General features: G+C 36.7%; 2 protein-coding genes across 2 annotated transcripts; both read left to right on the top strand.

The window, feature by feature from the left end:
• The first annotated feature begins 9,828 nt into the window (after positions 1 to 9,828).
• LOC111472431 (rho GDP-dissociation inhibitor 1-like) lies at positions 9,829 to 11,384 on the top strand. Its single transcript, XM_023118091.1, has 5 exons — positions 9,829 to 10,220; positions 10,312 to 10,378; positions 10,504 to 10,722; positions 10,810 to 10,934; positions 11,039 to 11,384. Exons 1-5 carry the CDS (start codon positions 9,951 to 9,953, stop codon positions 11,123 to 11,125), a joined length of 768 nt encoding a protein of 255 aa, XP_022973859.1. The 5' UTR covers positions 9,829 to 9,950; the 3' UTR covers positions 11,126 to 11,384.
• Positions 11,385 to 16,248: 4,864 nt separating this feature from the next.
• Positions 16,249 to 17,804, top strand: LOC111472432 (rho GDP-dissociation inhibitor 1-like). The gene is made up of 5 exons (XM_023118092.1): positions 16,249 to 16,640; positions 16,732 to 16,798; positions 16,924 to 17,142; positions 17,230 to 17,354; positions 17,459 to 17,804. The coding sequence occupies exons 1-5, from the start codon at positions 16,371 to 16,373 to the stop codon at positions 17,543 to 17,545; spliced, it is 768 nt and encodes a 255-aa protein (XP_022973860.1). The 5' UTR covers positions 16,249 to 16,370; the 3' UTR covers positions 17,546 to 17,804.
• The last annotated feature ends 203 nt before the right edge of the window (positions 17,805 to 18,007 follow it).

The raw sequence follows: 18,007 nt of genomic DNA, 5'->3' as shown, positions 1-18,007 counted from the left end.
GTTCTAAGGCCGGAGGATAGTGGAGAAGACCCTAGTGGTGGTTCGAAACTGGTTCGTGAGGAAAAAGCAATTTGAACTACAAAAGGTTAGTATTCAAACTCATTAAGTTTTAATACTCATGAACATGCTAGTTATTTGCTATAATTGATGTTCTAAAAGTGTCTAAGATCCAAATTGCTTCTGCATATGTTATATTAACACCTTCAAAACATATAATAACATTAATAAAAATGCTATAAAATGATTATATAACATGTATAAAAGCTATAACTTCATACATTATTATAGCATTTATTATAACTACAAAAAAACGCTATAAAATGTCCCAGACTTTTAATAACATGGGCTGTCACGACGTACGAAAAACGCTATAAAAAGTCTATGATAGCATTTTTCGTAAGCTATTGTATTCATTATTTCTTATAGTGACAAGAAGTAACTTTAGGGATAAAACGGTAAATTGACCCAGCTTTAGTTACGAACAACCCGTGAAGGATCGACTTACCAATCATGGTTATATCAAATGGACAAAAATATATCTATAGTGAAGGGAGTGCAACTACTAGGCTATAGCGGAGTGTCCTAGTAGTTAACGAATGTTGGTTAACAAGGTTAATGAGTTTAGCCGGTTAATCTTGAATCGTTGCAGCCCATGATCTGTAGGTCCATTAGGTTACTCTTCTAGCTCATATCTGACTAAACCTTAGAACAATGTGATGAGTGAATTCGAAGTATTTGAATTCAAATTAGGGGATACACGCTAAATAAATTCGATATACTTAACCACATTTTGTTTTAATTATGAATTAAATAAAAAGAGAGAATTGGAGATATTTAAATAAGATTTAAATATTTTAATTATGAATATTCATAAGGCTCGAATTGATTGGGGCTGCCTTTTATTTAATGTTAAATATTAATTAAATTGTTTAATTAATCATTTAATATTATTTTGATTTGAAATTAATAGTTAAATTAAAATAAAGATCACCGGATGGAAAAATTCATGTTTGAGTTAGTGAAATTTTGAGTGTCAAAATTTGTTAACTCAAACTTGCATGCTTGCCCTATAATCCCAAAAATTTGAGTGGAATTTTGAGTGTCAAAATTTGGTAATCTCAAATTTGCATGAACATGCAAATATGATTATAAATAGAGTGATCAAATGACTTGAAAAACTTTGAGAAAATCTCTCAAAACTCTCTCTTTACATATACTAAATTCCTATCAAGTTTAGTCACTCACCGGATTCCACATTTCCGTACTAAGGTCGGAGAATAGTAGGGAAGACATTAGTGGCGGTTCGAAACTGATTCGTGAGGGAAAAGGAATTTGAACTACAAAAGGTTAGTATTCAAACTCATTGAGTTTTGATGCTTTTGAACATGCTAGCTAATTTATTATAATTAATGTACTTAGAGTGCCTAAGATCCAAATTGCTTCCGCACGTGTTATAGTAACACCATCAATTGGTATCACAGCAAGTTTTAGGCACTTTATTTACATTAATCTGAGCATGGTGGGTACCACTTCATGAATGAAGTTTTGTGGTTGTTAAAGTGGATGTTTATGGTTTTGGCATTTTTTTTTATACTTCTATTTGATACAATTATTGTAATTGACCTAATGTGTATGAGCTTTAATGAGTGAAGAAAGGTCTGTAATTTTTATGGAGTCATTAGAGTCCATTTTAGGTTGTAATTGATCGAAAATGGAAGAGATAGCAAGTTGAACCGAAGAAGAAGATGGAAGAGGCGGTTCGGGTGTTTTTCTGCTAGTTAGGGTCCGATTCAACATTTTTAAGGGTTGGTTCGCCCAGTTCGTGATCCTTGGGAGCGGTTCAAGTTATTTTTAATTATTAATATAATAATTTAGTTAATTGCTTGCTTTAAAATGCCAAAACCAATTCACTTTAGTGTGTTTAATTAATTATGCATCATGAATGTATGTTTTAATTAAATAGAAAATGTATATGCATAAATTATGTCATATACATTTAAAATCCCACCCTAGGCTAAGCATGTTTCATGCATTACAAGTATGTTATAAGTGTTATAATGTATAGTATGCATGTTTAGGGTTCCATGACTGATAGATATAAATTGTTATATTATTGCATGAAATGGATGATTATATAATTGTTATATAAAGCATGTTAGATGCATGTTATAGGTTATTTTCAACGTCATAAAACGAGATAGACGTTAAAATATGTAACAAAGATAAATGCATGCTCACTTAAGGATAACAACCAAGCACGATCAATTTTAACTAGAGAATAATAAAATTGAAAATAGGTACTCAACACATATAGGTACTATAATTTTAACAAGAAACTTAAATAGGATGTTCGAAAAAAATCCTACAACTTTCATATATCTTATTAAAAGTTTTACATGACGTATTGTAGCTTCATGGTCTTTTTTTTATGTCATGACGTGTGTCAAAATGTGGACGGACATCAAACGACGAGCATTTCGGGATTCTACCTTTGAAAAGGGTATTTCAAGGATAGTACTGGGCGGCATGGGTGTGTCGGTTTTGCACCTCAGCCCATGTGTCGAAGGTTTGATTACGCACCCACTATCAAGAACGAATGTCGTAAATGGGAGAGGCCAATGTCTGATGAGAGAGGATGGATGGATGTTAGAGAAGTCCTTATGAGATGATCGACACATGGGTCAGTTTCTAACGAATGTGTCCGAACAAGCCAAGATGATCGAGCTATCCCGTGACATGGGATGACATCACAATACATGTGTCATATTCTTGGTAACTGAGGTGACGATGAGATGTGACATTGCTTATGAGAGACCTTAGCGAATAGAGGCAAGGTCAAACCAAATGACCTTGTATAGTGTAGAGGCAAGTTGGCTAGAGTCACAAACGATTGAACATGCATGCACGAGCAGCGTGTATGGTCGATCAAGCTTGGATTATGCACAAGTTGTGTTCGATTAGCAAAGAAAAACCTCGCTGGAAGTCTGAAAAACCCACAAAGTTGAGTGAAAAATGTGAATGGGGCTTGAGTTCTCCTTTGAGAGTTGTCATGAGCGTGTCAAGATTACAACGCCGCATGGTTGAAGAAGTACGACCGTGACAATTAGTATCAGAGTCACACTTTGTGTGTTTAATTAGACAAGACAAAGAACTTGAGGGTTTAATAAAGACTTTGTAAGTATGTCATGAGTGCCAGATTGGACAAGATAGTTGCGAGTCAAACACACTAGGGAGGATTCTTACCCATAAGTAAAGCACAAACCAAGCTCATTTGTTGAAGGCTTGAATGGGTAGAAAATTAATCAGAAGATGTGTCAGGTTGGTGCCTTCGAAAGAGTCATTTGCATTAGAGGAATAATGACAATGGTGGCAAACAAAGAAGTCGGGGGACATATGAGACATGCCTCAACCAAGTGCCAAATGTGCTAAATGCAAGTCCATATGGGTGGACGAAGTCGGTGCAAGAGAGGCAATTGTGTTTAGTGGGGGAGAGCCCAAGAGAATGGATTACTCACTCCAAAGAAGTTCTCCAAGAAACGAGCAAACATGTGTTCCTTGAGCCATCATCTAGTGCCTAAGAAGGACTCACAATTGTGTCAAGACCAGCATCTACTCGAGAAGAGAGCATCAGGTTGGACGTGGGTGATAAAGTGAACAAAGCTTCGACAACACTAGAGAAGTGTTATTGTAGTGATTGCCATACGAGAGAATTTTGTGATACATATCTCTATAAACTCAGAGAATACGACAATTTGGGCCATGATGGCCATATTTGGGGTACGCTCCCCCTAGCTTAGGCGAGAAATTTCGATGCTACATATTGACATAGTTTGTCTTGGGAGTTCTGGTTCTAGTCTGAAAAGTGGGCAAAGTTGGGTCCATGGAGGGATAGCCCACAACCATTAAGCAAGTTGTGTTTTGTCGTGCTTATGTTGCATGAATAAGCCATAAGTAATACGCAAGTTTTCATATTCATTCTGAAAGCACGAATAAGCCAGCGGGCCAAGTGAACAACTAGTCCGATATTCAAATTGTCATCGAGACGATACCGAGATTAAGTGAGAGAGATTGAAAGTCATCGAGCAAGATGACTAGGTTAAGTTGGAGGGAGTGTCACAACCTAACTAAGAGAAATTAGGTTGTGACCATCCGGCCACGTGAGGGCAAAGATTGAGAAGTGTCATAATGCGATTGAGGAGAACGGTGCATCATCCAACACACCAAGAATGTGTATTCAAGCCTAGTGAGGCATATGCAAGGTTCGAGAAAATGAGGCGACATGAGTGTTGAACACAAGCTCGAAGATAGCCTAGTAGGACCCCTGGACATAACCTCAGAAGTCAAGGTTTCGATATGAGTTTTGACATGCGGCTTTGGAGTTAATTCTGTCTAAATGAAAAGCGAAAGCTTACCAAGTTTGGTGTCAATTGAATGCTCAACGGACGCTGCATGAGGTCATATGTCCACTCGCCAAAATGATGTCCACTTGATAAAGATTGGAAATACCTTAAAATGTACAATACGAGGCATGGTGTCAACTCTCCACCACCCCTTGGCCTTGTGGCACATACGTGTGTCACAGTGTGAGTGAGCATCATGGAACGAGCATCTCAGGTGTCTTTCTTTGAAAAGGGTCTTTCAAAAACCATATTGGACGACGTGGGTGTCTACATATGTGTGAGAGGTTGGATTACAAACCCGCTATCTAGAATGGATAGCGTAAATGGTTTAGCATGGACACAGGAGAGACCAACTATAACGATCCAAAATTTTCTACTTAATTTAAGGTTGCTACTGTATACACATCATGAATATTAAATGCAGAAAAACTCCATTCAACTTTCATAAAACATAACCTTCAGCTTAAAACACAGTCTGGATTTACGTGTTTTGAAAACACCTTTAAAAACGACACAACAAAAGACTAAATAAAATATAGATAAACGTTTAAATTTAAAACATTCTATTCTAGCATAGGTCTAAGAAAATAAATACTACTACCCTATGCATGTGTCATGGTCTTGAGTTGCGATGTCATCGTCAGCCATACAAGAATGTCTTACCTTAACTTGAAATAGAGAAACACGTGGCTTGAGTATTTAAAGAAATACTCAGTAAGTGACCCCACTATTGGAGTTAAATGCAAGAACATGTGAATGCAATGACGAGACCTATCATATTAGTCTATTTTCCTACGGTACTATCTTAACGGATAACTTGGATGTGTACCATATACTCTACACATAGCCCATACTTGCGAGTATGGACTCACTAGTCAGTTCACACACCGTTGGGTCACTTTTCTTGTCGGACGAGCATACTCGGAGAACTTCTTAGGCCAAACACCCTTTAGAACTAGTAACTGTCACAGTTATGTTGTTCTCATGTCCTTGGGTGCGTGTCCGTACTCTCGTGCTGGTATAGGAGTATCCCCCCAATGCATGAGTACACAATAATGCATGAGGTCCCAACATTTTTTCCATTTTCATTATCATTTAATACAACCCCGCTAACATTCCGTACATATCATATTGTCTTTCATATCATTTCACATATCGTTTATCATATCTTTCATGCACGTTGGGGTTGCATTTCATGCAAGTTCGTCGTTTTGCATGTCGATCATATCATATCATTCAAATTACATAAGTATATCATATCATTCAAATTACATAAGTATATCATATCATAACATTTCATACTTCCAATCATAACAATTTTCATCATATACATATCATACCATAGTATATCGCATCACAATATATCATATCATAAACATGTCAATTTATCACATAATCGTACCATAACATATTTTATATCATATCACTATATAATATATTTGTCAATTCACATGTCGTATCATAATCATATCATATTGTAATATTTTGTGGTCATATCGCTCCCCAACTTATCATAGCATTAACATTCTTATACCTATCACAGTCATTTCGTTACATGAACGTACTTTAATCATATTGTCACAGGAACGTATCCTAACGTTATCGTTCTATCAATCTATCATAATCTTATCATTTTCTACCCATAACCTAACCATATTCTTTCCTCAATCGATTGTGATCATATCATTTTTATCAATCTCTCGTATTCATAGCACTTCGATACGTAACTTAACCTTAATGTTTCATGAATATATCTTACTCCTATCATTACATTATGTATAATGCATCCTTCTCATATCTATCTCAAACATAACATTGAACACCTCGTACCATAAGTGTTATCATACAATTCACATATTATAACATATATACATCATATCATAAGCATATCGATCCATAAACAATTCACACATATCAATATATATGACACATGTAGAACCACGGGACACGTGTCAATATCAAGTATAACCATGTCAATAGTAACGACACTTACCAAATTAGCTTAGGCTGGTGTCTCCAATTTATCCTTAGGAAAGTTCAATTTTGTCATCCAAGTCAACCTATATGAATCATGACATCAATTTCAGTTTCAATTCTCTAAATTTTACCATGGTCCATGCATGGGAGACTTAATTAGAGCTTTGGATATATATATAATATATACACACTTGTATTTTCATTAATATTTATTTTCTATTCTTAGAATTTTAGGAGATATCGGGTCACTAGACAACATTTGGACTGTTTTATGTGGATTATGTTCACCAAATCTTTCCTTATTACTCTGTATTTATTTTAATTCTCTAAACAAATATTATGTTAATGGATTTTTACCAAACTCTAAATAATGGGATAAGGGAAGAAGATCTGAATCCATTACTCATAACTCGATGAAGAAAAGAGGAGATTTGAAATATAACTTTATCTAATTCTCTAAATAAAAAGTAAATCTGATACACATTTCTGTTTTCTTCTAATATTTTTAGCGTTTTCTTAATCTGACAAATTTGTTATGTTTCATTTTGGAGGGATGTGATAGGGTGGGATGAGGACAGATTGTTGGGGAAAGAGAAGATTGTTTTTTTTTATTATTATTATTACTTTTTTTATATTTGGGCTATTACCCCATGCGTGATGAGAACCCGAAGAGAAGGATGTTTAGGACATCACGATAGACGATCCACACATGGGACAATTCTCAATGGGTGTCCTAGCAAGCTAAGATGGTTGAGCTATCTCGAAACATGAGTCGTAGATGATTGAACATGCACACTCTAGTCGCATGTGTGGCCAAATAGGCTTGGATTCCACACAAGTTGTGTTTTGTTAACAAAGGAAAACAACACAGAAGGTTCGACGAAGCCACAAAGTAGGGCAAAAAATTTGAATGGTGCTTGAATTCCACTTTAAGGCTTATCGTAAGCATGTCAAGATAATAACGCAACACGGTTGAAGAAGTACGACCGTGACATTGAGCATCAAGTAGAGGAGTACGTCAATAAACTCCCTCTCTTAGAAGCGAGAAGCAAGTAACACGACCATGTTGCAGGAGATGTAGGAGAATGTCATAGCCATTAGGTGCCGAATCTATATTTCGAATCCATATTTGAATTTTAGGCATGAAGCATTAAATCTCTCCTAATAAGATGGGTTTGTGGACAAATGAGAGCAAAGATGGTGGGTATGTAACACCCCTAATGAATTGAGATCACATGGGATGGACTAAAAAAGACTTAAAAGAATTGATAGCTATTACCTATACCAATAAGGTACACCTTCCTTTTTTAGTTGCTCGTAGAAATGATAGAGTTGCATGATCTTTGCTCGGAGCAATCCTAATATAATGACCTTTTAAGAATTTTCTTAGAAAATATGTGAGTAAAAACAAAACAAACTAAAATAACAACAGAATGGTGCCCACTCCGAACTAAAATCAGACTAAAATCAGACTAGTAGGAATTTCTATATGCCCTCAAATGATGGCCTTGGGCAATTGTGTGCGCCAAAGAAGGGTAATAATGTGAAGATCAAATTGAGCGTCCTTGTTGTAAGGAAGAAAGCCACTGTTTGCAAATAGCATATCAGGTGTTGATTAAGTTGATATCAATTTGAGCCTCCTTGGAGCGCATGTGAGCAGCAGCAAGTTGTTTATTGACCCATAATTTCTCTAATTGTTGCACTGAGGAGTGCTTGGAATCCAAATGCTTCATATCCCAACCCATGTTTACTTAGAAACGCATCAAACCACTCCTCATAGAACTTGAAACAACAACTTTATATGCTTAGAAATGCTCCATTTATATGCTTCACCTTTCCACCATTCCGACCTAAGGGCCTCTGGGATTTCTTAGTTATAGGAATAAAATAAAATTAAAAAAATCATCATTCAAAATCTTCCCATGATAACACCCCAACACAATATTTTAAATTAACATATCAAATAACTTGGCTTATAATTCCATAACTTTGAGACCATGACAATCCAAATCCTTTTCATTGTGTTCTTATACAGTATATCATGTAACACAATTGATTCTCTGAGAGATGAACACTTAGCTTCTTGTTGATATACTTATACAATTTGGATGTGTAGTAATTAGTATCCTTATATTGCCCTCTAAATTCACACTATTAGTTCATCGCTTTTGCTCTATTCTAGTGAATATCGTTTCCCAAGTATCTTATACAACTCTACACATATCGGGGCTTCATAACTATTGTGATTCCGTCTTTGGTGATATGTTCTTCCCATGGAACCCGATATTTGACTAACTTTTATGCGTCCTATATCGATCAAAGAGAACAGCTTTGCATTAGTCGTTAATTAGTCTCATATTGGTTAATTAAGTAGAAAATCATGTGTTTATAAGTAAGGAACACCATTTCCATTGATATGATGCCTTTGGGGGAAGCCTAAAACAAAGTGACCAGAGCTTATACTCATAGTGGACAATATAATACTATTTTGGAGATTCGGGATTCATTAACAATGAAGGGATTAAGAAACACTATAATATATATTATCATATGGATTGAATCAATATGATCTTAAGATTTTGAACCTTGATTATCATCCTAAATAGACGAGTAACATTTATATGAAAAATCCGAGTATATAATCATACCATTTGTGGGCATAGCGATAGCAATAGTTCGTGTGGGAATCTCCAACCAGGTATCGTATCACTATTACAACCCTTGACTGTAGGTATGTATTGAACCACGATTCTCCACAATGGTATAACATGTCCATCTTGAGCATAAATAACTTTCCTTTTGACTTCTTCAAAAAGTCTCGTATCCATGGAGATAATATTTTTTTGCTTATAAACTCATGATCATTCTTTAAATTAGACAAATGAGACGATCTAACAATTCTCAACAATATCTTCGGTTCTTCATGATCGCTATGTTCTTAGTAGTTCCCTATCATGTTGATTGAGAGAGAGAAGAAAATGGTGTTCTTAGTAGTTCCCTATCATGTAGGATACTACTGCTTGGTATTCATAAAATGTGCAAGTCTTCCTTCTAAAATACTTATTAAAATAAATGTATAATGATATTGGGTTCATTTATAAAATCTAAAAAAAAAAGAAAAATAAAATTGAGGGTCCTGGAATATGGTGTTCGTGGCGTAACGGCAGTGAGTGAGTAAGGTTGAGGATGTTGGAGTTAGAAGATAAAATTAGGGATCACCACATGACTCCTTCCTTCTCCGCATTCAACTTTTTGTTGCAACTGCTTTCGCTGATTCCCTTCTTCTTCTTCTTCTTCTTCTTCTATCTTCTCCCTCCATTCCTCTGTTTTCCCTCTTTCTGCCTTTTTCTTTCTCTCACACCCATTTCCCTCTTATTTTCCTTTTCATCCTTCTCCCACTTCTCTCTCTCTCTCTCTCTCTCTCACACACACACAACTTTCTTCTTCTCTCTTCCCCAGGTATTTCACTCTTTAGGGTTTTCTGTCTCTTCTTCACCAATATTGGTGGGTGTGACTCTTCCTTCTCTGTACCATTAGGCGTGGTACCATTTCCCCTCTGTTCATGGCCTGTTGATGTCTCTGGCCCTTCAAATCGCTTCCACTTCAAAACGGACAATGGGGTTCGACGACAACGACAATGACGCCAAACAAGACGATTCGACCAAACTTTCAGACCCCAAAAAAGCTGGGGATGAAACACCCGGCGTTGATGCGTCTTCTGGGCTGACTCGTAAAATGAGTGAGACCTCAATCTGTGCCACTGAAGAGGACGACGACGAAGAGGGAAGGAAAATCGAGTTGGGTCCTCAGTACACTTTGAAAGAACTCAACGAGAAGGACAAGGTCTCTCTCTCTCTCTCTCTCTCTCTCTCTCCCTCCCTCCTTTTACTTTCTTCGATTTCTTCTCCTTACCTTTTTAATCTCTCACTCTCAGGATGATGAAAGCCTCAGAAGATGGAAGGAACAGCTTCTGGGTGATGTCGATTTTGAAGCTGTTGGAGGTAATCCCACCACTACAACAGAACACAACAGAATAGAATGGGATACTCTTGTTTTTTTGTTTTTTTGTTTTTGTTACGTTTTGTTTATAAGAACCTTGTGCATTTGAGTTTTGGTTGTGTATTAGAAACTCTTGAGCCGGATGTGAAGATTGTAAGCCTTGCAATTAAGTCAGCAGAGCGGCCTGACATTGTTCTTCCAGTTCCTGAAAGTGGAAACCCCAAAGGCCTCTGGTTTACTTTGAAGGAAGGCAGTCGTTATAGCCTCTTGTTTACATTTCAGGTCAGCAATAACATTGTATCTGGTCTCAAATACACCAATACCGTGTGGAAAACTGGCGTCAAAGGTAAACACAAAAACAAAAACAAAGCAGAACAATCTCTGTTTCTCTCTCTGCCATTAACGGATTTCTTCTTCTTTTTGAATGTCACAGTTGACAGTACAAAAGAGATGATCGGAACCTTTAGCCCTCAGCCTGAACCTTATTATCATGAGATGCAGGAAGAAACGACTCCATCAGGCATCTTTGCGAGGGGATCCTATTCAGCCAGAAGCAGGGTGAGTTGGTTGATGCAAAGAAAATGCTCTGTTTTGCTCTGTTTTGCTCTGTTTTGCACATCATGGGTGCTTGTTTGTTTGTTTATTTGTTTGTTTGAGCTCAGTTCGTCGATGATGATAACAAGTGCTATTTGGAGATCAATTACACATTTGATATCAGGAAAGACTGGAAGGAGGAACAGCCTGCTTAATCATATCCTCGAGCTCCATCATTCGATCATTCGGTGCCCGATTTGCCCCGAACCCGCTGCTGCTCCATCGTTAATTTTGCTTCTGTTCTTATTTATTCTTAATCTTCTCAAAGTTGGTGTTTATTTTTCTTTTGTTTCCTTTATTTTTTTGAGAATGAGGATGAAGGATGTGTTTGAACTAACAATAGAAAAAGAAAAACAGAGATGGGTTCGATCTGTATTGTCAATAAAAAAAGCTCAGCTTTGGTTTTTCCTTAAATGTTCAACTCGATCCTTTTTCCCCACTCTTATACTTCCTCTCATTGTTTTTCAGCTTCAAAAATATAATTTATGTTCTTGATTTATATGTTTTTGATCCAGCTTCATCTTGGTCCTGGATAGATCAAGGGGCTGGGTCCATAAGTAATGACAATTGCCCCTATGAACACTCTTTTCTATGGCTTCGGTGGGTTCCGGGTTCCCTTAACCCAGCCAGTCTATAAACAGGAATGTGGTTAGACGTCTCCTCCCCTTAACCAAAGGTCTCCTCCCCTACGGATGGAAAGGATTTGTTTGTGTGAACTACAAAATGGATTAATGATGATGGTAAATGGAAAAAGATATGTAAAGATTTTTGGTATGATAAGGCAAACATGGGATAAGAAATGAGGGCAATAATTAAACCGACACATGATGATGCACCACTTTTTGAGGCTTTTTTAATCCAACTAATTGGATTACTTATTTCATTTCCCCCTTCATTTAGGCAATCGATTGAATGATTGTTATTTCTTGCTTATAATGCCTTTGTGGGGGTTGTTTCTTTTAAAGAAAGAAAATGCTTTTTATGAGTCAACTATGTGGTTGACTTATCTTAGATGGTTTTCCAATCCGAGTAAATTGGATGTGTAGTACTTTTCTACAAACGACCCACACGTGCGAGAATGGATCCACCAGGCGTGCTTGCACACTCTTTGGGCCTGCTGGTCGAACTAGCTCCTTTGGGCTGTAACTAGACACCCAGAGGGAATAGCGACCATCGTTACACCATGCTAAGCATGATGGTCATTTCAATCTCATAGTGTATGCATTTGTACTTATCATAAAGTTGAAGTATCTCGATGCACTATAAAATATGCATGAGCTTACAAATCCTATTCTTTCTTACATATTACCCTCAATAATATANTATTGTAATATTTTGTGGTCATATCGCTCCCCAACTTATCATAGCATTAACATTCTTATACCTATCACAGTCATTTCGTTACATGAACGTACTTTAATCATATTGTCACAGGAACGTATCCTAACGTTATCGTTCTATCAATCTATCATAATCTTATCATTTTCTACCCATAACCTAACCATATTCTTTCCTCAATCGATTGTGATCATATCATTTTTATCAATCTCTCGTATTCATAGCACTTCGATACGTAACTTAACCTTAATGTTTCATGAATATATCTTACTCCTATCATTACATTATGTATAATGCATCCTTCTCATATCTATCTCAAACATAACATTGAACACCTCGTACCATAAGTGTTATCATACAATTCACATATTATAACATATATACATCATATCATAAGCATATCGATCCATAAACAATTCACACATATCAATATATATGACACATGTAGAACCACGGGACACGTGTCAATATCAAGTATAACCATGTCAATAGTAACGACACTTACCAAATTAGCTTAGGCTGGTGTCTCCAATTTATCCTTAGGAAAGTTCAATTTTGTCATCCAAGTCAACCTATATGAATCATGACATCAATTTCAGTTTCAATTCTCTAAATTTTACCATGGTCCATGCATGGGAGACTTAATTAGAGCTTTGGATATATATATAATATATACACACTTGTATTTTCATTAATATTTATTTTCTATTCTTAGAATTTTAGGAGATATCGGGTCACTAGACAACATTTGGACTGTTTTATGTGGATTATGTTCACCAAATCTTTCCTTATTACTCTGTATTTATTTTAATTCTCTAAACAAATATTATGTTAATGGATTTTTACCAAACTCTAAATAATGGGATAAGGGAAGAAGATCTGAATCCATTACTCATAACTCGATGAAGAAAAGAGGAGATTTGAAATATAACTTTATCTAATTCTCTAAATAAAAAGTAAATCTGATACACATTTCTGTTTTCTTCTAATATTTTTAGCGTTTTCTTAATCTGACAAATTTGTTATGTTTCATTTTGGAGGGATGTGATAGGGTGGGATGAGGACAGATTGTTGGGGAAAGAGAAGATTGTTTTTTTTTATTATTATTATTACTTTTTTTATATTTGGGCTATTACCCCATGCGTGATGAGAACCCGAAGAGAAGGATGTTTAGGACATCACGATAGACGATCCACACATGGGACAATTCTCAATGGGTGTCCTAGCAAGCTAAGATGGTTGAGCTATCTCGAAACATGAGTCGTAGATGATTGAACATGCACACTCTAGTCGCATGTGTGGCCAAATAGGCTTGGATTCCACACAAGTTGTGTTTTGTTAACAAAGGAAAACAACACAGAAGGTTCGACGAAGCCACAAAGTAGGGCAAAAAATTTGAATGGTGCTTGAATTCCACTTTAAGGCTTATCGTAAGCATGTCAAGATAATAACGCAACACGGTTGAAGAAGTACGACCGTGACATTGAGCATCAAGTAGAGGAGTACGTCAATAAACTCCCTCTCTTAGAAGCGAGAAGCAAGTAACACGACCATGTTGCAGGAGATGTAGGAGAATGTCATAGCCATTAGGTGCCGAATCTATATTTCGAATCCATATTTGAATTTTAGGCATGAAGCATTAAATCTCTCCTAATAAGATGGGTTTGTGGACAAATGAGAGCAAAGATGGTGGGTATGTAACACCCCTAATGAATTGAGATCACATGGGATGGACTAAAAAAGACTTAAAAGAATTGATAGCTATTACCTATACCAATAAGGTACACCTTCCTTTTTTAGTTGCTCGTAGAAATGATAGAGTTGCATGATCTTTGCTCGGAGCAATCCTAATATAATGACCTTTTAAGAATTTTCTTAGAAAATATGTGAGTAAAAACAAAACAAACTAAAATAACAACAGAATGGTGCCCACTCCGAACTAAAATCAGACTAAAATCAGACTAGTAGGAATTTCTATATGCCCTCAAATGATGGCCTTGGGCAATTGTGTGCGCCAAAGAAGGGTAATAATGTGAAGATCAAATTGAGCGTCCTTGTTGTAAGGAAGAAAGCCACTGTTTGCAAATAGCATATCAGGTGTTGATTAAGTTGATATCAATTTGAGCCTCCTTGGAGCGCATGTGAGCAGCAGCAAGTTGTTTATTGACCCATAATTTCTCTAATTGTTGCACTGAGGAGTGCTTGGAATCCAAATGCTTCATATCCCAACCCATGTTTACTTAGAAACGCATCAAACCACTCCTCATAGAACTTGAAACAACAACTTTATATGCTTAGAAATGCTCCATTTATATGCTTCACCTTTCCACCATTCCGACCTAAGGGCCTCTGGGATTTCTTAGTTATAGGAATAAAATAAAATTAAAAAAATCATCATTCAAAATCTTCCCATGATAACACCCCAACACAATATTTTAAATTAACATATCAAATAACTTGGCTTATAATTCCATAACTTTGAGACCATGACAATCCAAATCCTTTTCATTGTGTTCTTATACAGTATATCATGTAACACAATTGATTCTCTGAGAGATGAACACTTAGCTTCTTGTTGATATACTTATACAATTTGGATGTGTAGTAATTAGTATCCTTATATTGCCCTCTAAATTCACACTATTAGTTCATCGCTTTTGCTCTATTCTAGTGAATATCGTTTCCCAAGTATCTTATACAACTCTACACATATCGGGGCTTCATAACTATTGTGATTCCGTCTTTGGTGATATGTTCTTCCCATGGAACCCGATATTTGACTAACTTTTATGCGTCCTATATCGATCAAAGAGAACAGCTTTGCATTAGTCGTTAATTAGTCTCATATTGGTTAATTAAGTAGAAAATCATGTGTTTATAAGTAAGGAACACCATTTCCATTGATATGATGCCTTTGGGGGAAGCCTAAAACAAAGTGACCAGAGCTTATACTCATAGTGGACAATATAATACTATTTTGGAGATTCGGGATTCATTAACAATGAAGGGATTAAGAAACACTATAATATATATTATCATATGGATTGAATCAATATGATCTTAAGATTTTGAACCTTGATTATCATCCTAAATAGACGAGTAACATTTATATGAAAAATCCGAGTATATAATCATACCATTTGTGGGCATAGCGATAGCAATAGTTCGTGTGGGAATCTCCAACCAGGTATCGTATCACTATTACAACCCTTGACTGTAGGTATGTATTGAACCACGATTCTCCACAATGGTATAACATGTCCATCTTGAGCATAAATAACTTTCCTTTTGACTTCTTCAAAAAGTCTCGTATCCATGGAGATAATATTTTTTTGCTTATAAACTCATGATCATTCTTTAAATTAGACAAATGAGACGATCTAACAATTCTCAACAATATCTTCGGTTCTTCATGATCGCTATGTTCTTAGTAGTTCCCTATCATGTTGATTGAGAGAGAGAAGAAAATGGTGTTCTTAGTAGTTCCCTATCATGTAGGATACTACTGCTTGGTATTCATAAAATGTGCAAGTCTTCCTTCTAAAATACTTATTAAAATAAATGTATAATGATATTGGGTTCATTTATAAAATCTAAAAAAAAAAGAAAAATAAAATTGAGGGTCCTGGAATATGGTGTTCGTGGCGTAACGGCAGTGAGTGAGTAAGGTTGAGGATGTTGGAGTTAGAAGATAAAATTAGGGATCACCACATGACTCCTTCCTTCTCCGCATTCAACTTTTTGTTGCAACTGCTTTCGCTGATTCCCTTCTTCTTCTTCTTCTTCTTCTTCTATCTTCTCCCTCCATTCCTCTGTTTTCCCTCTTTCTGCCTTTTTCTTTCTCTCACACCCATTTCCCTCTTATTTTCCTTTTCATCCTTCTCCCACTTCTCTCTCTCTCTCTCTCTCTCTCACACACACACAACTTTCTTCTTCTCTCTTCCCCAGGTATTTCACTCTTTAGGGTTTTCTGTCTCTTCTTCACCAATATTGGTGGGTGTGACTCTTCCTTCTCTGTACCATTAGGCGTGGTACCATTTCCCCTCTGTTCATGGCCTGTTGATGTCTCTGGCCCTTCAAATCGCTTCCACTTCAAAACGGACAATGGGGTTCGACGACAACGACAATGACGCCAAACAAGACGATTCGACCAAACTTTCAGACCCCAAAAAAGCTGGGGATGAAACACCCGGCGTTGATGCGTCTTCTGGGCTGACTCGTAAAATGAGTGAGACCTCAATCTGTGCCACTGAAGAGGACGACGACGAAGAGGGAAGGAAAATCGAGTTGGGTCCTCAGTACACTTTGAAAGAACTCAACGAGAAGGACAAGGTCTCTCTCTCTCTCTCTCTCTCTCTCTCTCCCTCCCTCCTTTTACTTTCTTCGATTTCTTCTCCTTACCTTTTTAATCTCTCACTCTCAGGATGATGAAAGCCTCAGAAGATGGAAGGAACAGCTTCTGGGTGATGTCGATTTTGAAGCTGTTGGAGGTAATCCCACCACTACAACAGAACACAACAGAATAGAATGGGATACTCTTGTTTTTTTGTTTTTTTGTTTTTGTTACGTTTTGTTTATAAGAACCTTGTGCATTTGAGTTTTGGTTGTGTATTAGAAACTCTTGAGCCGGATGTGAAGATTGTAAGCCTTGCAATTAAGTCAGCAGAGCGGCCTGACATTGTTCTTCCAGTTCCTGAAAGTGGAAACCCCAAAGGCCTCTGGTTTACTTTGAAGGAAGGCAGTCGTTATAGCCTCTTGTTTACATTTCAGGTCAGCAATAACATTGTATCTGGTCTCAAATACACCAATACCGTGTGGAAAACTGGCGTCAAAGGTAAACACAAAAACAAAAACAAAGCAGAACAATCTCTGTTTCTCTCTCTGCCATTAACGGATTTCTTCTTCTTTTTGAATGTCACAGTTGACAGTACAAAAGAGATGATCGGAACCTTTAGCCCTCAGCCTGAACCTTATTATCATGAGATGCAGGAAGAAACGACTCCATCAGGCATCTTTGCGAGGGGATCCTATTCAGCCAGAAGCAGGGTGAGTTGGTTGATGCAAAGAAAATGCTCTGTTTTGCTCTGTTTTGCTCTGTTTTGCACATCATGGGTGCTTGTTTGTTTGTTTATTTGTTTGTTTGAGCTCAGTTCGTCGATGATGATAACAAGTGCTATTTGGAGATCAATTACACATTTGATATCAGGAAAGACTGGAAGGAGGAACAGCCTGCTTAATCATATCCTCGAGCTCCATCATTCGATCATTCGGTGCCCGATTTGCCCCGAACCCGCTGCTGCTCCATCGTTAATTTTGCTTCTGTTCTTATTTATTCTTAATCTTCTCAAAGTTGGTGTTTATTTTTCTTTTGTTTCCTTTATTTTTTTGAGAATGAGGATGAAGGATGTGTTTGAACTAACAATAGAAAAAGAAAAACAGAGATGGGTTCGATCTGTATTGTCAATAAAAAAAGCTCAGCTTTGGTTTTTCCTTAAATGTTCAACTCGATCCTTTTTCCCCACTCTTATACTTCCTCTCATTGTTTTTCAGCTTCAAAAATATAATTTATGTTCTTGATTTATATGTTTTTGATCCAGCTTCATCTTGGTCCTGGATAGATCAAGGGGCTGGGTCCATAAGTAATGACAATTGCCCCTATGAACACTCTTTTCTATGGCTTCGGTGGGTTCCGGGTTCCC

This window comes from Cucurbita maxima, unplaced genomic scaffold (assembly GCF_002738345.1).
Source record: "Cucurbita maxima cultivar Rimu unplaced genomic scaffold, Cmax_1.0 Cma_Scf00071, whole genome shotgun sequence".
NCBI lineage: Eukaryota > Viridiplantae > Streptophyta > Magnoliopsida > Cucurbitales > Cucurbitaceae > Cucurbita > Cucurbita maxima.
The sequence above is the reverse complement of the archived record's forward strand: the minus strand, read 5'-3'. Positions and strand labels throughout refer to the sequence as shown.